Consider the following 27,675-nt stretch of genomic DNA (forward strand, 5'->3'; position numbering starts at 1 on the left):
TATGAACTCCATCACTTTTAAGTTTTCATAAATCATAGATTAGGCGTTGCTTTGAATAGGAACATCAGTTTGGTATAATCTATCGCTTCAAGACTTCTGGTTCAGACAAGCCTTAAGGTAGATTAAGGATTTCCTTATCGATACATCAGGTTGCTCCAGATGTATTGAGTCAACCTGTCTATCGTGGATCATTTTTAGGTTATTCGTGGTCTTTATTTATGATAACATGAACGTCTTTAAACCAATTTGATTGCTTGATGATTCTGAAAAGCTTAATTTAGTGAATGCAGGAATATTTTAAAACCTCTACTCAAGACTAGTTAGTCAATCTCAGGTGTACCCTTTCCTGGTGTTATTCTGTATTCCAGTGGCGTACGCAGGTAGGGGTTGAAGAGTCAAAACGTTCTCCCAGCCATTCGACCTATGCATACGCTTTGGAGTATAAACAGAAAAAATTTAAAATTTATTAATCAGTAATAGCATCATTATTCTTAGTAGAAATATTAAATTTAACGTTTAAAATGAGCTTTCTTATGAAAAAGATATTTATAATTTTTAATCGAATGTACTACTATTAAATGTGTGTACGGTGGTGAAGTTTTCTCAATATAACAGAAACAACTTGTCCTTCTACGAAGGGGTACCCTAACCTAGATAAAACATCAGCAGGAAGATGCCGTTTTTAATATACGTTTTCTACATATTCAATAACTACCAGTGAAATTTCATTCCCCTAGGTGATCGTACACCAGAGGTGGAGTTCGGAATCTGAGGAAGAATGCTATGGTTGGCAAAGTGGAGTATCGAGCAGTGATCAAGTTCCTGCATTTGCAGGGCAAGAAAGCTCAGGAAATTGACGAAGAAATGAAAGCTGTGTATGGGCAGAATTGCCCATACTGTGACACTGTAAAAAAGTGGAAACAGGAATTCCAGTGCGGTCGTACAAGTATCTTTGACAAGCCAAGAGAAGGAAGGCCATCAACACCCACAGACAGTAAGACGGTTGCGAAGGTTAAGCAGCTGGTGCTGAGTGACAGACGCGCAACAATTCATTTAATCGCAAATGCACTGGGAATTAGTTATGGGTCTGCCCACAGCATTTTACATGATCATCTGCACATGTCTATGGTCTCCGCACGATGGATTCCAAGATTGGTGACGCCTTTGCAGAAGCAATGGCGAATGCAATGTTTTCGCCAACTGTTGGATTTGTGTAAGGCGTATGTTGAGAACTTTTTTGATCGGTTGGTGACAAATGACGAATGCTAAGTGTACCAGCATGATCCGGAGACTAAAGACATGTCAAAGCAGTGGAAGCACACCTCCTCCCCACCTCCCAAAAAGGCAAAGACCACTCCATCTGCGAAGAAGGTGATGTTGTCTGTGTTTTGGAACAGACAATGGGTTATCCTGACAGATTACTTACCTAGTGGTTGGTTCCACACTTACCGGAGAATACTACAGAAATCTTTTAAAAAAGTTACGCGGAATGTTAACCAAAGATGTCCGTCTTCTGTCAGACAATGCACCGGATCACACGGCCGTTGCCACCACCAACTTTGTTTTCCAGTGTGGCTTCGAACTACTGCAGCATCTACCCTATTCTTCTGATCTAGCACCGTCAGATTTCTTCTTATCTCGAGAAATGAAGAAACCATTGCGTGGACGCCTCTTTGATCCATCTCAGGAAGTCATCAATGAAGTGGAATCGTGGTTTTAGGCAAAAAGTGCTGACTTCTATGATCAAGGCATTAAACAACTGATCCATAGATGGGAGAAATGTGTTACTATACATTGAGAGTAACTAGAAAAGGATTAAAGTTCCTGTGAAGTTTCACCTTTCTAGGGATATTATTTCTAGGTAAGGGTACGAACCTTTTGATATTCCCTCGTATAAGTGGCTCCTTCCAAATCTGTGTCAATACTGTAATAAAAAGAGCTGCTAGAAAAGTGAGGTTTCTAAATAGGCTTTCAAGACTTACACGTGTAACTAAGACATACAAAAGACATACACGTATAGCTAAAAGATATTCAGGGCTCGGAATGGACCGGAGCGCACTGGAACTCCGTTCCCCTTCATCATACTCATCGTTAATGTCACGTACATACTTGTTTATTAAAAATTAGAGATTATATTAAAGAGGGTTTGGTTTGTAAAATTTTCCATTTCAACTTCTGGAGAAAAGTAATCTGAGTATTAAAATATATTTCTCAAATATGGCCATCTCTCAGGCGCAGAAGCCCAAATTTCGATTCTACTGTATTTGTTATTTTAAATATTTGCGTCAGTATTTTTCCTGTTGTAGTAGTAGTGGCATGTGATGCAAGAAAGCAAGCGTATAGCAAAAGAAAGCAAGTAAACACAAAGAAAGTAAGCAAGCAAAAAAAAAAAAAAAAAACAATCTCCTCTAAATATTTGTCCAGTTCCTCCTTAAATTTATTTAACCTATCACTTCCACAACGACAGATGGAAGTTTGTTCCAGCAATTAACCACCCGCTGGCTAAAGGAAAATTTCCGCACATCTATTCTACATCTGTCCTTCCTCAATTTCAATTTATGCCCCCTTAGGTTCATGGGGTGTTGTATAATTTAGTCGTTCTTTGTATAATTTAGTATAATTATATGTATAATTATAATTATATTATAATATGTGCAAATTTTGTATAATTTAGTATAATTTAGTCGTTTAATTCTTTGTATAATTTAGTCGTTTAATTAAATTAGAGTTATGTGCGCGTTAAATAAATGAAAACATTAAAAGGATTATATAAATCTCAATACACAGCAAAATGTGCAATCCATATTATTAACCACAACTCAAGTTTTAAGACCGAATTTATGAATTGGCAAAAAATAACTGCCCGCAATTCTCAATTCTATAGGCCTAGAAATGGCAGTAGCGCATGCGTCTTGGGGCGAGAATATGCACCAGCCATATCTCATGATCAATCCCCATACAGAATAAAAATTTTAACTTTCTGTTTATATTTCGGGACGACCACATAAGGTCAGGGGATGGGGTTACAAGACAGATGCTAAAAGTGAATATCATCCTATTATCACTTGCATTCGAACATGCAGCGTGAGAAACTCTATACTGTACTTGTAGAGTTTCTCCGCTGATCATTCAACTATGATCTTGCATCTCAAACTGATATTGTCTAAGTGGAGCAGAAGTTCTGGAAATAATTTCTGAAAAAAACAAAATGAAACTGAAGGACGAGATTTATTGGTATGATTTTAAACATAATCCCGATAATTGACACTGTTGCGGCCAGAATGCAGCCACAGGCTTTTCATTAATGGCCAAATTACAATCACATTTTTATTTTGTTTTTTACAATTATAGCAATAAAACACGCTTAACAAAAATACTGAGTTGTAATATTTTATAAAAATTTCCATTAATAATATTAAAATAAGTGTAAACTTAAAAATATATATAGAGGGGGAAAAAGTGGGTTTTGCTTTTATTAGGGTTAGATTTCATTTTTTTTATGTCTGTTTTCTTTTGTTTTATTAATGCTCATTGATTCAAACATGTATTTATTATTATTATTATTATTATTATTATTAGCCATATAGTGCAAGGAAGCTTGAGACTTATGCTGCATCAGCCAAAAAAAAATTTCCGAGTTACCCTAAAAGAGAGAGAGAGAGAGAGAGAGAGAGAGGAATCACAAAGAAAGAGAAGAATGATGATATCCAGCTCAGCACTCCGGGCTGAATATTCTCAATCAGTACGAGTTTGAAACGCATAAGTCAAAGTGCCATCTGTGCGTTTCTAAAATAACTTACACGGAAAGCACGCGTTCGCAATGACGCGCTACGCGGTCTCACGTTCCGTATTGCCAGTTCGGCAGGTGTGTCTCGTTTAAAATCAGGTGTCCCTAATCTACTCCAAAGGATCTTGTTTCCGTACGCGCCCTCTAAATACGAACTTTAAGAAGCGACTAAATACTGCTGCTTTAAGAAGCGATTCAGTTTACCGTAAAAAAAAAAAAAAAAAAAAAGGAATAGAAAATCTTTAAGTCCATGTTGCTAGCGCTTTTTTTTTTTTTTCATGATAAATGATTACGGAAAAGAACAAGTTGACCGGTTTTTTTTTTTTTTTTTTGATAGTGTAGTATGTTACAAATACTAGTATAATTTGTATCACACTACTAGGCCAGTGGTTACCTAATTCAAACGGCAAGCCCAAGAATTTAGGGGGCCTGAATGAAGGCTAGAAATGAGGTGTACGCTAATGGACACCGTAACTCCCCACCTAGTTCAGGTTGTCGCGATTGCCTATACTGATGCTACTGGGAGTTAGGGCCACCTTCTAGAATTACGTAAATAAAGCATCCGCCCCTGGAAAGACATTTCTAGCCGTGGCCTGAATATGCACATCATATCACCGTAACACGAATTGGAACGGCGTTCCGGTACAATCCGGCCAATTCCGAACCACCTTTTCCACATGACGAGATTTTTATTTTGTCACAAGTCAGAAACCGAAGCATTCACTCTTCGTTAAAACGCAATTAATTTGAAACTAACCTTCTGAAGGAAGTCGAGAATATTTATTCTTTTGATAGGTATTTATTCTTTAACAGAGAAATTTAGTTTACTTTATTTTAGTTCTCCTTACGTAAAAAGAAGGGAATATATTTTTCAATATATTTTTATAGGATTTATATGTATATACCCCAGGTGCTCACATCTGGTAAGGGCTTGGCACACCCAGGGTCCTAAGCTGGATATCATCATTCTTCTCATTTTTGGTGATTCCCTTCTACTTCTCTCTCTCTCTCTCTCTCTCTCTCAGGGTAATTAAAATTTTTTTTTTTTTTTTTTTTGGCTGGTGCAGCATAAGCCTCAGGCTTCCTTGCACCATATAGCTAATAATAAAAATAATAATATATATATTATTTATTATTTATTTTTTTTCTGTGCTTGTCTTTGGTTATTTACTTTTTAAGTTCTTTACAGGTACGATTGTGAAAGGTTGTCGAATGACCTGCCTCGCATGGTTCCTTTCCACAACTTTCACGAACCACTGGAAGGTTATTCAGCTCACCTTAGCTCCATCATCAACGGCCTTCCTTACTCTTCACGTTCCAAAGGTCTTGCTCTTCACGACATGCACGATATTTCTGTACAGGAATTGGAACGCTTTAGGGAGCGCATTTCAGGTGCTATCAATTTAGGTTATGTTACCGATACCCATGGTAACGAAATTGATCTTGATGAACATAATGGCATCGATATCTTGGGAGATATAGTAGAATCCAGTCATGAATCTGTAAATAAAGAATTTTACGGCAGTCTACACAACTGGGGTCACGTGCTGATGGCCGCTGTTGAAGATCCAGATGGCAAATTCCAGGTAGGATATATAACAATAACTTTCAAAAAACATCAAATAAAATAAATATGTAAGAGTTGTGACCATCTTTAAAATATCTTTCCATATCTATTTATTTATTAACTGCTTTAATTTAGTTTTTCTATATTTGCTGTAGTGCAATCCTGGTGTGATGGACGACACTGCTACTTCGCTTCGGGATCCTATATTTTATCGCTGGCACAGATTCCTTGACGATCTCTTTCAAGAATTCAAGAGCAAGTTTCATCCTTACAATAAGAAAGAGGTTTTTTTTTTTAATTTCTCTATTTTTCTATAAAAATTATTTAAATTTAATGTACTTATTTTAACATGGGTCTTTAGTATTAGTATTAAAAAAAATAATTCAAGGGAGCAAGCTTATAATATAGCATCAGCCAAAAAAAAAAAAAATCTAAGCATAATCAGTCTAACTTTCTCTCACTTCATTAACTTATTTCCTCTTAAGTATTTGTGTGACCCTTCTAATTGCGTCTTCTCATCATTATTGTTCACATACAGAACCACGAAAGTATTTTTATTTATAGTATTGAGTAAAGGATATTACATGGAATATCGATCACTTAAACGTGAATAAGTCTTATAATAATACTTTTTACAAATGGATAAAAGTCTTATAACACTCTTTATGTTTTCTCAGTGTTAGCCAGGCAAGCATGGTTAGGCGCGTCGCCCCTGACATTAGTAATAGTAATGGAGGCATGTGATGCAAGAAAGCAAGCGTATGAGCGTATGCAAAAAAAAAAAAAAAAAACACAATTTCACAAATCCATTCCCTCTAAAAGTTTGTCCAGTTCCTCCTTGAATTTATTTAAGCTATCGACTTCCACAACGACAGATGGTAGTTTGTTCCAGCAATTAACCACCCGCTGGCTAAAGGCAAATTTCCACACACCTATTCTACAATTGTCTTTCCTCAATTTGAATTTATGCTCCCCTCAGGTTCGTAATCTGAGCAAGCGGAAGAATCCTATCAGAGTTCAGCGTGCTCAGCCCATTCAAGGCCTTTATACACCTCAATCAGATCACCTCGCAGGTGCCTAGTCTTCAGCCGCTGCAATCTGCAGAACTTAGGCCTTTCTTGGTAAGAAACCCCCTTCGCTCCCCTCACCAATCTTGTAGCCCTTCTCTGTACACGCTCAAGCAACTCTACGACCTTCCTAAAATAACGCCTCTAGACCTGTACGCAGTACTCAAGGCGTGGCCCGACCATTGCCTTATACAAAGAGATAATCACCTCCTTTTCCCTACTAGCAAAATTCCCGTATATCATTGACAATACCCCATGACTTGCTCTGGCAGTCTGTCTGCATTGCTCAGAAAACTTCATATATGACTGCACAATTACTCCCAGGGCTTTTTCATTTTCTACCACTAATGCAAACTGAATAACGTATTGGACTCGTCCAGGATGTGAATAAGTGCATGAATGTCGCACACCCAGATATATAGGGCTAGTAGTGCTACATTCAGAATGTCCTATATTTACGCGATGACCGTAGTAGATCGTACAGCCCTTTTGACCTTTGTACAGACCTTTTGACCTCGGATCACAGTTGTTCAATTGTATTGAGATTCGAACAGTTCAGGGAAAACAATGAGGTCATCTGAATGTTGATTCCGGTATACACTTCGACATTGCACAAATTTCTGATGACCGAGAAAGCTACTGTAAAAAAATAATGCTCGTAAACGAGAGGGCATCATGAAACAACAGAATTTAGTGCACAGCCAAAATATCTATATTAACTTCATATAAAATTTAGACTAATTTGATTTCTTATTAGTTAAAATATGAACTTTCTGAAAGAACCTTTCAAATAAATAAAAAGCCAAAAAGAAGAGCACTTATTACCGACTGCAAACATAGGACGCAGTGATTAACATAAATAGTAACGGAGTAATGTTTCGAGTAAGTGAAACATCACGTAAGTAGACCATAATCACTAGCTGATGCTCGCTCCTGACAATGAATTTTTATTAAGGAGATCTTAGAGATGAGCTTAGCAGGATGATATCACTGAAAGTATTGAATTCAGATCTGATTCTGACTCAGAAGGAAGTAAGCGGCGTATACTAATACAGACTTTTGTTCAACGCTTAGATGACTTCACAGAGCACGGTCAAGAATGACACACATATATACACATTTAGGGGTTGACAGAGCACGGTCAAGAATGATACATAGTATATATACACATTTAGGGGCTGATTAGAATCAGCCATTTCAAACTGACACACCAGGGTATACTTGTACTAATACGTTCAGTAGACGCAGGGCCGCATTAACGCTACGGCCAAACCGGGGTTCTCATTTTCAGTGTAAATATTTTCGAAAGTAGTAATAAAAATTTCTAATAATAATAGTTTTTACGGATGACGGAAAAATATGTATCTATGTATGGATGAATAAAACTCTCTAAAAACAAGTTTTTTAAAAACCTATGTAGTACTTGCATTTATATCTGTGTGTAATATATATATAATTGTATTAAGCGCAATTACTATTACCACTGTGCTGTAAAAACATAAAAACAGTAGCTAATTACCATTGTTAATATTATCTACAAGCTAATATTACATGATCACAATGGAGTTATATATATATATATATATATATATATATATATATATATTCTATTTTTATTCTTTTGTCTATTAGCTTGAATTTCCTGGCGTTAAGATTGAGTCAGTAGCCATTGAAAGTAAGGAACACGACGTAATTCACACTTTCTTTGCGGAAGATACCATAGATGTGACTTACGCATATAACTTCAGAAGACCAGCTCCCGTCAAGGTAATCCACTAAATTTATCATTTTAAAGTAACTCATGCAGTCATAACTTCATTTTCATGTTTTACTTTAATTTCCCTTTTATTTTTTATTTTAATATTTTTATAGATATTTAAATGATTATTTCCACGCATGGCCATGGCGCTGTGTGCAATTTTAATACTTCATATATCCATGTAAAAATTTTGATTAATCCATTACGGTTGAACTTCAGTATGTGGGACTTACCCACAGATCTGTGCGACAGCGAGCTCCGCCCACTGCTTCTCGGTGATTGGCCATTAATCACCGCAATTTTCTATTGCCATGAGTGCCGTTTTGCGAACGACTTCAGTCGGTTGTTAATTGGGTTAATCTTAAGTATACCGTAATGAAAAACAAAAACTATTCGATTATTGGTTTCTTTTCATGAATCTCTCCCGAAGTCATACAAATTAATAGAACATTTTCTACTTAGACAGAAAAGATTGCACGTTTTTCCCTAACCTAACATAACAATCACCGAGAAGTGGTGGGCGTAGCTACAACCACAGAGTAGTAAGATATCTTACTACTCTGTGGCTACAACATGCATCCAGTTGACCTGGATGCATTTATACAAAATAAAATAAATGCAATAACGAAAATTTCAAAACTCTCATAGTTACATGGATCATAGATTATCAATTTTTAAACATGTCGTTATTATATTATAATTCATACATTATATAATTGGAATAAATCTTTGCTCGATTCATATTTTGGAATAACAGTACCAAATTAAAATGAAAATAACTTGAACTTATGCAGACGGTGTGTCCAAAGCTTTTAAAAACTTTATTATAATAATGCCGAAAATGGCATTCCAAATCCAGCAATCCTGAAACGTGATCCTTGCTAAATCTTAAGATTTTTCTTGATTTCAGGTAGTCCTTGCTTTTGCCACACATAAATGATAAAAAAAAAAACAACAAAAAAAAAAAACTTCATTTCTATACAGCGATTCATTGTACATATTACTGTGCATTTTATCCTATATCGAGAGAAATGTAGCTTATATAGTACAAGGAAAATTATATTATACAATAAAATTCAAAATAACACAAATGAATTCTCCTTCATTCTTCAAACTGTATGCCGTATATCTTGGCATACAGTTTGAAGAACGAATGCCACACCTGTGTCACAGTCGCTTTACCGAAGTCTGTCAGCTTTCTTCTATGCCACCTTCATCGCTCCAAAAGCAAATTGTCTAAGATATCTTCTCCCTGTCTTCAGCTGAGTCACCCTTTAAGACCAAACTATCTAAATCTATTGTGCTGAAAGAAAAGAGTGAAAGTGAAAAATCGATCATATTGTTTAGTGTGAATAACGCAGTGCCGATTCAGTAAGTTTGGATCGGTACTACGTTATCCACAGGATTATTGATACCTACCATTTTTTTTTTTTTTTTTTTTTTGTGGACTGTAAGATGTTACAATTCTGAAAGGCAGAATTGGGGTAAACATATTATAATTGCATCGCTTTATATGTACAAGATTTCTTGTATGCAAATAACTTATTCAGGATTGAAGAGCCCAGTGACAAAGTGACTTATTTTTGCAACTGTAAAACGTTGACCCCTCTTTCCACGCTCTTGTTATTTTATCACATGCAGATTTTTACAATACAGAAACGACGTCGTTTTTGTTTTGTAGTTGTGTCCTTTCATGATGAGTTGTCTGTAAAGAACACTACAATGACTACTGCGTAACGCAAAAGCATTGTCAAACCCATCACTAAAGTGAGATGGAAAACTTGAAAAGAAAAACTGTCCTCTTTTCCCATTCTTGCAAATACAGTATATGTACTTTCAGTATTTGGGTGATTATAAGGAGCTTTAGGACCTTTAGATTATAAGGAGTTGGATGATTTGAGCTCTTTATTCAGAAATTCTGCTCTTTTTCAGAAAAGAAAAATGGTTCGTATGGTCCAAGAAATAATTCATTTGGGTACAGAAACTACCATGGAGAAAATCAAAATATTTTATTCTGTGCAAAGGATTTCATTCTGGAGTAAAATATTTTCAAATCTTGAAGAATAATAAGTTTCGTTTTTTGTATTCTATGATTTTGGATGATATTATATCATTATCCTCTGCTACGTCAGCACTACCTTAATCATAACCTGAGCCTGAGATAGATCCTGAGTAAAGAAGGGCTGTGACATGCGCAGGAGGATTTTTATTATTATTAGCCGTATGGTGCAAGGAAGCCTGAAACTTTTTTTTTATTTTTATGCTGCACCAGCCAAGAAAAAAAAATTCCCGAGATACCCCGAGAGAGAGAGAGAGAGAGAGAGAGAGAGAGAGAGAGAGAGAGAGAGAAGTAGAAAGGAATCACCAAGAAAGAGAAGAATGATGATGTCCAGCTCAGGACCCTGAGTGTGCCAAGCCCATACTCACAAGATGTGAACCCCAGGGGGTTACAAGACATACGTAGAGACATCTATTCTGCTTGGCTCAATATTCATGCATCGATCACCATGTGATTTCTATAAATTTTTCGAAAAAAAATAAGAACCTGTTTAACTGAGGACGGGATACGTTGTAGGAATATTCGATTGTACGAATGATAATAATATGGTTTCTAGAATAAATCAAACAACCATAACAAAAATATCAGCAGCATTAATAAGATATCAGCACGAATACATTTGCACACACTAGTATATGCAATGGCAACAACTTAGAGTAGCATTTCATTTGTCACTTAGTGGTAAGATCTGAAAAATTTAATTAATACTTTGATTATGCATATTATAGTTAATTTATTACTCATTAATTTATTGTAATTAATACTTTTAAGTGAAATACATTTTTAAGCTGCAGGGGCATAACTGATTCCATTTTCCATAACTCCAAAAAATCTAAAAAAAATACTCTTTAAGAATTTTAAATTGTACATTTTTGAGCACTTTGCACATGAGGCCCCCTCCTCCAACACACTGTGGTGATTTGGAGTAACGACAGTTACGCCACTGTAGTAGCATATGTGTAATTAGTGTGGTCATCTTTCGTAGAAAATTACGTTTTTTTTTTTTTTTTAATCTTTAGGTACGTTTCCATCACCTAGACCATGAGCCATTCAACTATAACATCATTGTCACTAACCAAAGCGCTAACAAAAAGCATGCTTTCGTCCGAATCTTCTTGGCACCTGTTCATGATGAACTAGGAAATGTTCTTAAACCTGAGGAGCTTCGACGTCTCATGATCGAGCTAGATAAATTCAGCGTTGAATGTAAGTATAAAATAAAACCATCTCTGACTAAAACATCTGAGGTTGCATAATAGTTTTTAATAATATCTGTTGAAATTTTTAATATATCAATTTGTCTTTTCAATTCTTCCATTGTCCATAGGCCAACAGTGTTAAAAAGAAAGTTTCGTGTTTGCTCAATAGCCGTATTACACGTTCGGTTCTACTGTACAGCTTGTGTCCGTTTTCCAATTTAGGATATGATGGTATCGATAAGATGCCTGAAACGTCACCTTAAATGTATAGTGGTTTGGGCGATAAGCTTAATAAACTACACTGTTAATTTCACTTGGTACAAGAGTGGTTATTAAATATAGTCATTAATCATCATTAAAGTTCCATGTTTCCCCAAAGACATCACATTAGTTTCCAGGGCGTCCCAATGGAGAATTTAAAAAGACGCGGTTTTCGCTTATTCTCTCAGCCCCTTCCAAGGACAGGGGATGGCTGTCCGCGCAGTCCTTGGCATGCAATAGAGCTACCTACATGGCCACGAGTTGAACAGCCCTAGCATGCAGTATAACTAGAAAGTGTCCTGAACAATATCGTATTATCAACTACAATACCGTATCATATCGTATGATATCAATATAATATGATATCAAACCACGTGACTTGGACATAAGCAGAAGGGTGCTGAATTTGTATAGAATATTCGAAAATTATGTCAAAGGTGGTTCAATTACAGATAAGAACGATTACATGTAGATAAATTGTAATGATTAATTACTTAACGTAAATTTTTCCTAAATTATGCGGTTCAATCACGATATTATTAAACACTAAATTATTCGAATTGTAAGATGTCTACTAAGTGCTCTCATCTGGTGGTATCATAGTCCATGCCCCCCCCCCCTCCCAAAGATGAAAACAAAAAAAAAAAAAAAAAAAAAATTATAGGAGTAAATGATTTATGGAAAGAATTTTAAAAGTATAGTCAGTGACATTTCATAGTTTGCTCCATTTTACAAAGAATGTTTTGATATTCACTCTGTGCACCAATGTCACAATACCGCTACTTGCCATTTTCATAGATCCCATCGCAAATTAAGCTTTGTTTATTTATTTAGGCACACTTATTATAAATTAAGCCCTATTGTTTTCCAAATACTGTAGCGGATTTAACTTGTATGGTCAAGTATATTGCTTGAGCTTATAACAACAGTCTTGAATAAGCCAGGTCTGTTTAATATAAAAAAAATGAATGTCATATGCAATGTTTCTTCTTATCGGTCATCATTCTGAATTTCAGTTACCATAATAAACTTATTTTTGTTTATTTTCTTCGAGGCCACTCAGCTAACTAAATGGTACCACGCTTTATTTTTATGTAAAGTTCATTAACTTTAAACAACGTGGACGCTTGCAGTGCTGAGAAACCTTAAATTGATAACACGAAGTATTCGGATGCCCTATATCGCGTTATATAACACCAAGGGTGGGTGGGAATGGCTTTTTAGTACTAATTGGATGCTTTATTTATATAGTTCTAGGAAGCTAGACTTAACACGAAGTAAAAGCAGTATAGTATATAGGGTCACAACATTAAGATTATTCATTTCCAGCCCTGTATGACATTATAAAAATCTATTTTCTGTATTTTTATAATTCTTATAAAATATTATAATATTTAACGATGAATTAATACATCGGGAACTACAGTATATCTAGGTAAGCAAAAAAATTCTGCTCTCTATAGCTTGTTTCAGCAGAGACTGGAGCCACTCCAGTCGACAACCCATATCCAGATTCTAGGAAATCTTATGTGTCTATTTTATTTATTTATTATTTTTTTTTTTTGTGTGTGTGTGTGTGTGTGGTGTGTGCGCGCGCGCATAGACATACAAAACAGGCGAAATAGTTACTTGATAAGCCTACAGTTACTGCTGGTCCTTTTCTATAATGGAAACTGATTGCAATACGTTTTGTTCCAGCCTAGCCTACTCCACAAATATGCTGCTGTTTCCAGCTGTGAGCCATTATCAGAGTTTTCAATACATCTTGTGAATGACTACCCTCCTTGTGGTCAGTGGTTCAAAATTGAGGATGGAAAAACCTATATTAAAAAAAAAAAAAAAAACACCTATGCTAATGTTAACTATTTTAAGTCGGTTAAATCGAGAGGGTTCTGTTGTTGGTCGATGATAGTATTCACCATATAGTGCAAGGAAGCCACAGGATTTTGCTGCACTAAAAAAACAAACAAACAACCAAGCAGATAAGAAAACAAATTATATGGTTCTTTCCTCCTCCCGTTAACCTTTGAATTTATTCAAACTGTCAGCCTCAACTACCTGCGAGGGAAACTTGTTCCAGCTATCATTATCATTATTATTAGCCATATGGTGCAAGGAAGCCTGAGATTTATGCTGCACCAGCCAAAAAAAAATTCCTGAGTTACCCTGAGAGAGAAGTAGAAAGGAATCACCAAGAAAGAGACGAATGATAATATCTGGCTCAGGACCCTGGGTGTGCCAAGCCCATACTCACCAGATGTGTATTAGCAACTAGCTGGCTAAATGAAAACTTCCTACAATCTAATCTAAACCTCAAGCCCTGTAATTTGACTTTATGACCACTAGTTGTTCTGGAATTGTTTAGAACAGAAAGAATTCCACTTTCGTTCAGTATGGGCTACAGCAGGTAAATCTATCATCTTGCAAATTCTAGGCTTTGAATATTGACTGTTTGAACGAGCCACCTTCAAAACCAAACAATTGAAAACTGATTCTTGTACTTAGCTGATATCATAAGTTCAATATATTCTAGTTAACCCATTTCTATTAAATCTAGTGTTCTGTGGTTGGTAATTGCAAAAACAGTTGCTTTCATTCTCAGGAGCGTCGAGAGTGGACAGACCAGGTACACACGTTACCCTTGGTAGGGAGTGCCTGGACCTTTGACATACATAGAAAAGAGGAAATTAGAGGGGGGGGAGAAGACCTTCCCCCTCTAATTCCTCTTTGAAGTTAAGTGATGCAAGGGTCCGTTCTGGCTCTCAGCGCTCTTGTCATGCAACCTGTTAGCCTTCGCCAATGTGGGTGTATTACATTTTTATAAAAGTAAACCTGTTGATCCTTTTTCTAAACCATAAAAAGAAACAAAAATACACATACTGTCTTTATGCCTGTAAAGATGAAAATTTTACCATTATTTGGATTGATAATATGTGCTGTGTGTGCATATTGTTTTTATAGTAGCTGTTAGGTACAAAATGTCCCGCCTTAATTCTTTCAATAATATCAATTTTGTCATTGAGTGGATTGTGTTGTACACATTTACGTTTTGTAAACATTTCTACCACACGCGGCGGATGATACAAATCGGTACAGGTTTACTCGACCAAGAGGAACCTCCTTAGCATCACCCCACTGATCTCGCTTAAAAAATATTTTTAAAGACTGAAAAGAACCAAATGAAACTATAAACGTAGCTATTCTTGTTCGTGATATCGATTACATTATTACGACGCGAGTGGCAAGTTCCCAAGAGTTAAACACTGTATATAAAGCAGTTTACTTATGCATGAGTAATGTACACATATAATTTCTACTACCAAGGTAGTTTTAATGCATCGTTTTAATTATTTCCTCATATAATACTTTTACAACGAGTTGCCATGGTATTATTATTATTATTATTATTATTATTAGCCATATGGTGCAAGGAAGCCTGGGGCTTATGCTGCACCAGTCAAAAAATATTTCCAAGTTACCCTGAGAGAGAGAGAGAGAGAGAGAAGTAGAAAGGAATCACCAAGAAAGAGAAGAATGATTGATATCCAGCTTAGGATCCTGGGTGTGCCAAGCCCATACTCACCAGATGTGAGCCCCTGGGGTTAATTGCACTACCTGGAATAAGTAACGCTCCACCTGTGGAGAAGACTAATGTTACTTATGCTCGGCGGATAACAATAGTCTTCTCCTTAGGTGAAGCGTTACTTATCTGAGGTAGTGCAATACCATGGAAACTCGTTGTGAAGGTATTCACGATATGAGATATAATTAAAACGATGCATTAAAACTACCTTGGTAATAGAAATGATGTGTACGTATTACCCATGCATAAGTAAACTCCTTCATATTCTTAGGCATTTAGCCAAGGAATATATTTTAGTTATATACCATCAAAAGTCTGGAGAGAACAGTAATAGGCAAGTGCAGGTTTGGCAGAACAGTGGTGATAAAATATGAAGCTGAAACAGCCGCCGACCCCATGACACCTCTTTCTTCTCTGTGGTGGTGGGGTTGGCGATATGGTAGTTTCTTCACTGGTGCTACGAGTGATGCCAAATGTTACTCCTAAAAAAAAGTATGATCCTTAAATAACCGGAATTTTGTTTCTGTCGCTATCCAAACGAAATAGTTGTAAAAAAAAGGATCAATTTTGAATCTAGTGTTATGGCGAAACAGTTGTTTTCATTTTCAGGAGCGTCGAAAGAGTGAATAAACGAGGTAAGCTGACATCCCCCGGCCGGATAGGAAGTACACGGACCACTGACATATGTGTGAGCATTATATCATCGATGAGTTTTGGTTGCTGTTGTTGCTATTGGTTTTTAGCGACATCGGTAACGCAGACCACATTGCTTCGTTGTGTATTATGTCTATACAAGTGTATGTTCTGAAAAACCTGGAATAATCCTTGGGGAAACCCTATTCCTTCCGCCCGAGATTGGTTGACTGCACCGCGATTGAAGAGACCTTTAGAAGTGCAGGTCATCGACAAGATTCGAACTCAGACTTCTCCAAATGTGTGACATGCGGCGAAACCACTTTGTGTCAAGAAAAACTGTCCTGGTCACGTCATTATTATTATTAGCCATATGATGCAAGGAAGCCTGAGGCTTATGCTGACCAGCCAAAAAAAAAAAAAAAATTCTGAGTTACCCTGAGAGAGAGAGAGAGAGAGAGAGAGAGAGAGAGAGAGAGAGAGAGAGAGAGAGAAATAGAAGGAAATCACCAAGAAAGAGAAGAATGATGATACCCAGCTCAGGACCCTGGGTGTGCCAAGCCCATATTCACCAGATGTGAGCCTTGAATCCCAGCATAGTTTTTGTTTCTTGTTGGATGTATGTGCGTTCTGGAATTTGTTTCCAAAATAAACTGCTTTCATCATTGGCAGCTGTTTCAAAATGGCAACACATCTAGTGTGTACGTGGAGGCGATGCGAAATGTCATTCGAAATTCTTTACCACTTGATAGATCTTTATCAAGAAATCCGCGGAAGTTAAGGTGTGGGTGGGTTGAGAAGTTCGAAGCGTGCCGAATATTAGTGGCTGATGAAGAATTATGTGACCATTTGCAAACGTCTGTTAGCAATGTAAACAGTGAAGCTGTTGACACAATGATGAAATGCGACAGACGGGTGGCACCCCTCAGTAACAAAACAAAAAATTCTGACCCTCCTGCGAAATTCTTAAACGTTCTCATCCAATTTACATAATTATGAGAGCACCCTTAGACTCCGGGGAAGTCCCTACGGACTGCATATATGTGCAAATGTATCTCCAATTCACAAAGGAGGATCAAAGGGTAACATGAGTGATTTCAGACCTGTTAGTTTGACTTCTGTTCCAAAGAAAATAATGGAGTCACTGGTTAAAGAAGCATTGCAGGATCATCTAGACAAGATAGCAGTAACAATTCACACACACAGCATGGATTTGTCCAGGGGAGTCTTGTCTGACCAATTTGATTGGATACTATGACGTGATCACAAAAGAACTGGATGCAAAAAAATAATTTTGATATATACTTGGATTTCAGGAAAGCTTTTGATACTGTTGCACATTGATGATGTTGCACTTCATCAATGTGCAAAATTGATGAAGGTATATCAAGCTTAATGTCAAAGTATTCAGATGATACAAAATTTGGCAGGATTGTTAATAACAGTAATGACAGTATGCTGCTGCAACAGGATCTGGAAAAGTAGGGCAGATGGGCTGAGAAGTGGCAACTGAAGTTTAACATTGACAAATGCAAAGTACTGCATATGGGTAGCAGTAACCCCAGAGAAATGTACCAACTGGATGGTGGTACACTCAGGGTAGTGGAGAATGAAGAGATCTGGGGGTAATTGCGCAGTCAGATATGAAGTTTTCTGAGTAGTGCAGACAGGCTGCCAGAGTAGGTCATGGGGTTTTGTCAATGATATACATGAATTTTGCGAGCAGGGATAAGAAGGTGATTATCCCTTGTATAAGGCAATGGTTCGGCCACACCTTGAGTACTGCGTACAGGTCTGGAAGCCTCATTTTAGGAAGGATGTAGAGTTGATAGAACGAGTACAGAGAAGGGCAGTGAAGAGAAGAAAGTGGTGCTGGTGCTCTTATGAAGAAAAGCTTAAATTCTTCAAATTGCAGCTTCTGGAGACTAGACACCTGCGAGGCGATTAGAGTGAGGTGTATAAGGCCTTGAATGGATTGAGCAGGCCCAATGCTGATTTTTCCTCTTGCTCAGCTAACAAACCTGAGGGGACATAGATTCAAACTTAGGAAAGACAGTTGTAGAATAGATGTGCGGAGGTTTGCCTTTAGCCAGCGGGGCTGATTTCTGGAACAAACTTCCATCTGTTGTTGTGGAAGTTAATGGCTTAAATAAATTCAAGACAGAACTATACAAACATTTGGAACAAATGGATCAGTGAAATGGGAAGGTGTTTTTTTTTTTTTTTGGCTGATGCTGTATGAGCTTGGTTTCTTGCATCATGTGCCTATGCTAATGCTAATTTTTTACTTCTTACAACTATAAAAAAAAAAAAAAAACAGTTGGACCCTGTGACTCTTACTCGGCCCTTCCTTTCGCTGGTTTCGGTATGGATGTTTCGTCGCTGACACTTTTTTTTTTTCTGTTTATACTCCGGGACGACCAAATGGTCAGAGGAGTTTACAAGATAGACAGCATACAAGAAACAGCACCGTATTCAGCAGTCACAGGCTTGAACCCCGGTCACTCAAGGCACGATGTGCTTATGTACTTAAGCTGTAGAATAAGAATGGTAAAAAACTGGTTACACTTCAGGCCACCATAGTCTTCTGAGTGGGACAGGTGCCTGCAACAATCTTGTTGATTGCAGTGGCGGATCCAGAAAATATGACGGGGGCACCATTTTGTGCACTAGAATGGCGATCACATTAGCATCAGTGTTGCCAACTGTAGTCAGTTGAAAATATCTCAGCCACAATGCAAAACTAGATACAATCCTATGTTAACAATGGAAAAAAAAAATTTTTTTTTGTAACTCAAGGGATTTAAACGATTGGTGTATATTTCCCAAAAAACGACGGGGGTCACGTGCCCCACTGCCCCTATCCTGAATCCGCCACTGGTTGATTGTATTGAAATGTAATAATCTATCTCACTATGTATTATTCTAGTTTTGTAATCAAACAGTGAATTTTGAATATAAAATAAAATCTTGTTTATTTAATTATTGCTACTTCTATATTACTTATTATTTTTTAATGCAAACTTCGGTTTGAAGGTCTAGTATATCATTATCAAGCTTGCAATTATTAATGCATCTGTACTAATTCTGAATATCAGCTTTTTAAGCTTTTATTTTAAAACACGGTATTTACTGAACTTTATTTCACATGAAGCTCAGTACAGGGGAACAAACAATTCTGTTTTCTTAGTATGCCTAATTAGCAATTATTATTGACACTTGCATATAGGAGGAGGTATGCCCGAGGTGCTTAGAATTCGATGTCTTGGTGTGCAAATATTTGAACAGAGCACCTTCGCTCCATTCAAATTGTACCTCTGCTCCTATTGTAATTTCTATAGAATGTTTTTTTTTTTAAACATTTACATACATAAATGTTAAGTTGCTTTTTCTTTTGTTTTTCCCAAGTGCACCATGGTAGCAATACTATTAAACGCAGCTCCAAGGATTCCAGTGTTACCATTTCTTCTGTGCGCAGTTTCAGAGAGTTGTTGGAGGGTGAAGGAATTAAAGAGCATGCTAGTGAGTTCTGCAGTTGTGGTTGGCCCGATCATCTACTGGTACCTAAAGGAAATGATCAAGGCATGGAATTCAACTTGTTCGTAATGGTAACTGATGAACTACGTGATAGAGTAAGTATATCATCTCTCTCTCTCTCTGTTTTCACATATGTATGAACATTTAAGTGGTAAGCGGTGCTGTTATAATAACGACACACGGCCGGGTAGGGTGATTAGTGCGAAAGTACCTTGTAAACGAAAGTACCTTTGAGGTGGCGCAAGAGCCATGTAAATGGAAGTCCACTGAATGCGGCGCACCCGAACCCTGACGCAGAAGGGGATTCCCCTAAACGTTTCTTAATTGGTTATAACATAGTTTATCAAAAGAAAGAGGCACCAAAACCAACCATGTACTTGAGCCCCCGAATACCATTGCACGGTCCTGGGTGGTGCTGCCTGCTTTACACTCTCTTTCTTCGTTTTGTAGATATATCTTCCTCAATGCATGTTCGCTGTGTTTAACTACTTCACACGAGTGGATAGTGAGCCTGATTTATCATTACAGTGCGGATTTTGTGTTGTTTTTAAGCTTGGTTGGGTCGTGCTTTTTTTCTTTTTCTTCGTCAGTATTTGAACGGAGCAGCATTTTCCTCAGGTAAGGTTGAATCATACATTAAGTGTAGTTTGTAGTTCCTTATAAGAAAGTTTGATTACTAATATACATTTTTTAATGAAATAGTACATGTCACGCGTACTATTTTGAATAAAAAAGTACGCGTCATGTAGTAATCTTTACCCTCATTATGAAAGGCTTACAACTCGTAAATCTTGTTTTATGGAAACTGCAAATTACTTGTGTTGTATCTCCTGTCGTGTCGAGGGGTGTTCCGCTGTACTTCAGATAAGTGAAAAATCTGAACAAATTAAGTTATTCATCTAAGAAGGTCTGGCGTTATGTGCTTGCAAAGATTCACAATCCATCTCAACATTTTCTTCTGCTATGGAAGATATAGAACTTTCCAATTTGTCAAGTAAAGTAATCAAGATTATTATCAACCACTTTATCATTAAAGAATAATGGCTCCTTTGTTTTATGTCACTACTCTGTGACGTAAAGTAAAGCATCATCATATGATTCGGACGATATTATCAAAATCTTATGCATCCTCTCCTTTTCAATTGGATCATCGGATTTCAAGGGGGAGAATGCTTAACTTGTATCGTATAACTTTAATATTGAGTTGACGAATTTCAGAATAATAATAATTATTATTATTATTATGAGCCATATGGTGCAAGGAAGCCTGAGGCTTATGCTGCACCAGCCAAAAAAAAATTGAGTCACCCTGAGAGAGAGAGAGAGAGAGAGAGAGAGAGAGAGAGAGAGAGAGAGAGAGAGAAGTAGAAGGGAATCACCAAGAAAGAGAAGAATGATATATAGTTCAGGCGAGTGGACCAAAGATACCGTTGGCGTTCAGCAACCTCTGCGACAAGATCTAAATGATGTGAAAGCACAGATTAATCATTCTACCAGTACGATATCAGGTTTGCTGAGTACATTAATTTCAATCAATGTTATAATAGGAAATAGTTTTGCTAATAAAATTTCGTCATAGCCTATCTGAGATGGAGGAAAATATTTAGGCGATACAATAATTCGTTTACTGTATTGATGCCCACTCCATTGTCCTAGTCGTTGCATAGCAAGTCTGCACTCACGGCGTAACTACGCATGCGCCGAAGAAGCTGCGAGAAAAAAAAAAAAAATAAATAATGCACCCCAAAATTCGCTGAAAAGATATGAACACACATTTCGTATTAATGTTTTCTTGAAGTTTATGTATTTTATATATTTAAAATCACTGTACGGTTTGTTAGTTTCTTCTTCCAATAGCATTACATTGTTGCTGTTTTATACAATTTTTATGAAGAGATAGTTCAGCATCCTTGTTGAAGTACTGTACTAAAGGAAGCATTTATCCCATAGATATTTTGTTTGCAGTGTTATCGTTGCGTTCATAGCATTAGCTTTACTGTAGATGGCGATTATTTGTTGATAATCACTATAGCATTAAATCAAGATGCAAACGTACAAGTGAGTGCAAATGCATCATATTAGTACACAGCTAAACTCTGAATTAGCAAATTTTTGCAAAAGCGGCATCATTTAAGTTATATCTCATATTGTGAATACCTTCACAACGAGTTGCCATGATATTGCACTACCTCGAATAAGTAACGCTTCAACAAAGGAGAAGACTATTGTTACTTATTCTCAGCGGATACTATCATCCATATGTGTACTAATATGATCATTTGCACTAGCTTGTACGTAGTCTAATTCTCTTGCAGCCTGAGGCTTAAGCCCTTAATCAAAATGCAAATTAACGAATCTTCATTTAATTGAGCAATTGATCAAAATTCCTTTCTCTTTCACACTAGGTCGGTGACTATGGACACGCGGATATTTGCATGGATGCTGTTAGCTACTGTGGTGCCAAAGATCAATTTTATCCAGACAGGAGACCTATGGGATTCCCCTTCGATCGAGTTATACAGGAGGAGGAGATGGGGCAATGGCAATTGCCTAACATGTCCAACACTCATATTAAAATCCAGCACCAGCACCAGCATGAGAAAGATGGACATGATTAAGTTTCTTATATCTTAATCATGATATTTTGAAATTTAAACCCTGGAATGATAAGTTACAATTGTAAACAACTGGGATATCTACTTTGCTTTAAAAATTATTCAAAACCAAAGAAAAATGTTTAAGAAATGTAAAATTAACTGGCACGCATAAAATCGGCTGCCATTCTTCAGGATAAAAATAGTTTTATGCACATAAAATAAATTCTTCGTTATCCTTCACAAGACTTTTCAATTTCTTTTCAGAGATTTCACAATACATAACAGAAACCATCACTGCATAAAGATACAGTGAACTTGTCTATGATGGCTGCCAATGATTCTGCTCAAACGTGGCCAAGTTAAACTGGTGACCAACTTGCAGTGTTATTTCCATTTTTTTTTTTTTTTTTTTGTATATAGTAATTATATACTCAACTATTGTGTTGTGTTACTTTTACCATTATTCATGTACAGTATTAAGCATATTGACGGGTTTTATTTTCTTTCCAAACTACATACTTAATATGTAGTTGGAAAGAAATCAATGGATATAAAGTGGATTTGAAAGGGTATTTCGACCTATGAATTTAATGATCAATAAAAAGTACAAAAGCAGCTGGAAAACTGAATAACAAGGTAATGCACCATTTGGAGGATATTAACTAGTTAATATGATATAAAATTGTCTGAATTAAGATGCGTACTAACATCAGTCTTATTTATAGCAGAATAGTCACTGCTTTTAGTCTGCATTTTTACCATCTTGGCAATAACCCGCTAATATTTAATACTATTACACAAATCACTCATAGGTTGAGACTGATGGACTATTGTTTTATTCATAGTAAAGCATCTTTGTGAGTTTGAGGAGGGGATAGATTATCATCATGCATCAGACCTGTGCCATCATCATTACAGGTAGACAACTGGTTGGGAGTGATACTTCAATTACTTTTGTTAACGCAAGGAAATTGACTTTTTCAGCATCTGTCAAAAAAAAAAAAAAAAACAGCCATACCTTCCCCAAAGCCAAAATGAAAAAAAAAAAAAGATATTGTGTGTGGGCTGAGCATGCATAGCGGAAGTTAAGTGAAACTGCTTTAGAATCTCAATGGGAGTAGTTCCGGCGGTCATGAAAGTGGTCGGTGTACACGTGCGCAGCAGCGGCGTGGGAACGCCTTGGCACTGGGGCAGTGCCAAGGGCGCCGACAGGAGAAGGGCGTCACTGACAGACTACATTAGTACAGTGTCAAGCTATTTCGACACCCGAGGCTATCTGACGAAAATGGCGCTCCTCGACGATGTCGAATCAAGTGACAGCACAGGGAGGGTGAAAATTAATTATCACACGGTGATTCAAGCCTGCATGCATCCTTACATCTGAGTACATACTGCATAGCATCATAGATCTATTTGCTGTCCAGAATGTAACTTTGAAGGGACCAATCAGGCAATCGCTTGATCAGTGCATGCTCGAATGCATAGTAGTTCGCAATTCACGCATTGTGTACAAACTGAATAAGTTATAGTGTTTTTGTGATTGCTGTATAAACAGGTAATCGTGAATATTATGATTTATAATTTAAATAAAACAATAAAGGCCAAATTAATTTTAGACATGTCACCAAAGAAAAAAAGTCGACATCACTACTGCTTAGAAAGACTGCATAAGGAGGAAATTAGAAAAAAATAACATTCCGCTAGTTTACAAAACTGGATTACAATAAGTCACTCCAAACTTGAAAGTGACAAAGAAAATGAACATGATTCGAATGAAGATGAAAGAAATGATGATGCCACTGAAATGGAAGTCCAAGAAAAAGCTCAAACAGTTGAAGTTATTTTAAAAAATTAGAAAGTGCGGACAATAGCCAACAACAGTTGGCAGAAGAAAATGATGGCAGCAATAATATTAACATGGAACATGTAAGTCTGAATTTTAATGATCCGACCACATGGAACTTTAATACCCACAAAAACAAATCTCCTATGGTGCAACACGGTCCCGAGCGTATAGTCTTAAATACGTATCCTGTCATTAATGGCCGATGTTTCAAAAATTCGTGGAAATACAAAAATGAAGGTATTGAAAAAAAAAAGAGAGGAAATGGTTATTTTATTGCAAAAACAAAGATGCAATATTGTTTTCCGTGCCTCTTATTTGTATCTGGCACAAATAATGTTCCATTTTGCAGCTCAGATGGATTTTAGGATTGAAAATATCTAAATCCAAACGTTATTTTTCATGTGAATTCATTACAACACAAACAATTTCACAAAATGGAAATTATTAGAAAAGGGTCTTCAAAAATGTGAACTAATTGACGACGCTGCACGAGCAGCACTAAGAAGAGAAATTTCGAAATGGCGTCATATATTGAAATGTATGTTGTTCTGTGCTGACAATAATTTGGCATATCGTGGACATTCTAGTAATATCGATACCGAAGAAAAAAATTGTTGCGTATTTTTAAATTTGATAACATTTGTAAGTCAATTTGACGTTGGTATGAAAAATGCTCTGGAATCGCACATTCAACACCACACTAATTATTTATCTCCAGAAATTCACAATGAATTTATTAATTTGTTAGCAACAAAAGTACGAAGTGAAATAATTTAAAATAACTAAATGCAACAAGGCATAATGTTAAGAGTAAGAGTTTTATATCTATATAATATCAGTGTGGATACACCATAGATAACTCTTAAAAATTGTTAATTTTCTCTCATTTAAAATACTTGTCTCCATATTATAATTTACACAAAATATATATTTATGCTCACACCTGGTGAGTATGGGCTTAGCACCCAGGATTCCGGCCTCCGTAGCCGAGTGGGCAGGAGCGGGAGTGCAGTAGCACACGCTCTTTGAGTAGAGCAGGGTTCAAGCCCCTGACTGCTGAATACGGTCGATCTGCCAACCCGCACTGGACCAGCGTGGCAGATTATGGTCCATTTCCCTCAGCATGAATTGTTGAGGAGGCTTCCATCCTGCAGTGGGTTGATAATGGCTGCACTTTACTTTTTTTTACCCAGGGTTCTGAGTTGGATACCATCATTCTCTTTCTTGGCGATTCCCTTCTACTTCTTTCTCTTTCTCAGGGTAACTCAGAAATTATTTTTGGTTGGGGCAGCATAAGGTTCAGGCTTCCTTGCACTATATAGCTAATAATAATAAAAAATATATATATTATGTCAGCTTGCAGAGTTATTGTACCCTTTTCACATAGTGAGGGTCAGCATTTGCCTGCTAGCATCCAGGCACTGATGGCTTGACCAGTTTCTGCTTGCATTGGCAATTATGTAGTGACCAAACTGCAATACCATGAAGGCCACCACTGGGAGAGATTCAGTTATGTTGTTAAAATGCAAGGGGAAGGAGGAGGACCCATTTCAATATCTTGTCAGCAATTTTGCTTATACAGTCGATTCTGGTTATTTGGGACACATCGGGACTACTGCATTTTGGCTCGATTAAGTGGCTGCCCCAATTATTATTATTAGCCATATGGTGCAAGGAAGCTTGAGGCTTATGCTGCACCAGCCAAAAAAAAAAAAAAAAAAAATCCCCGAGTTACCCTGAGAGAGAGAGAGAGAGAGAGAGAGAGAGGACCCCCCGCTTTACAATTGGTTCACTGTACAATCAAATCACGTCATGATGGACTCACCATAGTAAAGTACTGTTCACTATACGATGTATAGTAAGCGCCGGTCATTGTGATCACGTTTGTGAATTGAATTTTAATTCTATTAAACAGAGATTCTAATAAGCGAAAATGGGAGGAATATTATCCACATGCTATAAAAGTAAAGATATATTAAGCACAAATTTACCTTTTATTGCTTCACCAATTAAAAAATTAAATGATAAGTGAAAATCGGAAGAATTCTTATTCTTATTATCACTAGCCATATAGTGCAAGGAAGCCTGAGGCTTATGCTACACCAGCTAAAATAAATTTCCGAGTTATCCTGAGAAAGAGAGAGAGAGAGAGAGAGAGAGAGAGAGAGAGAGAGAGAGAGAGAGAGAGAGAGAGAGAAGTAGAAGGGAATCACCAAGAAAGAGAAGAATGATATCCAGCTCAGGATCCTGGGTGTGCCAAGCCCATACTCACCAGATATGAGTTCTTGGGGATAATATACATGATAATCGGAATAATTAATACGTACATACTAAATAGTTGACATTTCTGTTCACTGTGGGTGGGGGTTAAAATTTAAAACAGTAAAAAGATAAGCAATCAGTAACAAAGAACACGGAACACACAAATTTCAAGTAACATGATACGTGCAAGTAAGAACGGAGTAACAAGTTACGAAGCTTTAAAAATAGGAATGAAGAGAAGATTCTGAAAATTAATTTTTTTTATATGATTGAAGATTTCATGGAAGTGTAAACACATTTCGCCATAATAACCCACAGAATTCCAGCTGTCAGTGTTATCGCAAATTCAATAAGATCGAGTTTACTATCCGTTTATGATAGATTGCACTAACAGAAAAGCCGAATAAACAGGTGACTGCTAATTGTTTTTATTGTTTTATGGTTGTGACCTCCAGAAATCCGACCGAACCACGTGGTACGGTCGGATTTCTGGACAATTCATGGAGTAGGCGCACACCTTTTGATAGCTTTTCCCGACTTTCTTTTATAGCAGCACAAGCTTTATGAGGAAGTTGGAATAATACTTCACCATCACAGTATAGCCGTTTTGAACGTAATCTGTTTACATCATTCTGATCCCAAAAAATTGTTAGCACCACTTTGCCAGCATTTGGTTGCATCTTTGCCTTTTTTTTGGGGGGGGGGGGCAATTCTGCGTGCTTCCCTTGTTTTAACATTTGTTTAGTTTGGGGATCATAGTGATGGATCCAAGTTTCATTCATAGTGACCAGCAATGATAACACTCCTCTTGTTTTCCTGACACATCGACATTTCATGTGCATATTATGCCTCTTCCTTCTTCTGGTAAGGGGTCAGAAGTCGAAAATCCATTTAGCAGACACTTTACTCATATACAACTGTTGAAGGATGATGTTCTCCCCAGATCTTGCATTAATTTTGAGCTCTGCATAGTTCTTTGATGCTAATATAACAATCTTCAATGATTAATGCCTCAATTTTTGCGACTCTCTTCTGTTACAGCAGTTGCCAGGCATCCTGGGATTTCTTCATCATGCACTGAGTTTCTTGTTGTTTGGTTTTTAGGAGCATTAGCAACTAAGGCCATATTGCTCCAGGATATGCGGTGGTCATTCCCTGACCTTTATGCATCTTCGGTATTTGGTGGTGACGGGCTGGAACCCCGGTCTAATCAAGAAGCGTATGCTACGCACTGCTGCTCCTTCCCACCTGGCTACGGAGGCGCCTCTGAATTTCTTCAACATTTGAATTATTGAAAACAAAATTTGTGTGGTTGCTATAACCATTTCAAGGTATCAAATTAAAAAAAATATTTCATGTTTAGATCACAATTACTTCTGAGTCACTACAAATCTTTTTCTGAACTCCCCTTGTACATTCACACATGAGGAATTCTTTAGGGAAGTGGATATTATCAAACTATAACTTGGAGCTAAATGATTTTGTAAACCTTAGAGGAAAGTGGAAGAGAAATAGTTG

General features: G+C 36.9%; 1 protein-coding gene across 1 annotated transcript in view; it reads left to right on the plus strand.

The window, feature by feature from the left end:
* Positions 1 to 22,292, plus strand: part of LOC150078313 (hemocyanin C chain-like) — a 42,104-nt gene extending 19,812 nt beyond the window's left edge. Inside the window, exons 4-9 of the mRNA XM_090385247.1 lie at positions 4,977 to 5,373; positions 5,510 to 5,638; positions 8,054 to 8,188; positions 11,259 to 11,445; positions 19,324 to 19,547; positions 21,858 to 22,292. Coding sequence (XP_090241373.1) covers positions 4,977 to 5,373; positions 5,510 to 5,638; positions 8,054 to 8,188; positions 11,259 to 11,445; positions 19,324 to 19,547; positions 21,858 to 22,070 — 1,285 coding nt within the window. The 3' untranslated portion in view covers positions 22,071 to 22,292. The remainder of the gene's footprint in view (positions 1 to 4,976; positions 5,374 to 5,509; positions 5,639 to 8,053; positions 8,189 to 11,258; positions 11,446 to 19,323; positions 19,548 to 21,857) is intronic.
* The last annotated feature ends 5,383 nt before the right edge of the window (positions 22,293 to 27,675 follow it).

This window comes from Mastigoproctus giganteus, chromosome 11 (assembly GCF_048544385.1).
Source record: "Mastigoproctus giganteus isolate SK-2022 chromosome 11, ASM4854438v1, whole genome shotgun sequence".
NCBI classification, from domain to species: domain Eukaryota; kingdom Metazoa; phylum Arthropoda; class Arachnida; order Uropygi; family Thelyphonidae; genus Mastigoproctus; species Mastigoproctus giganteus.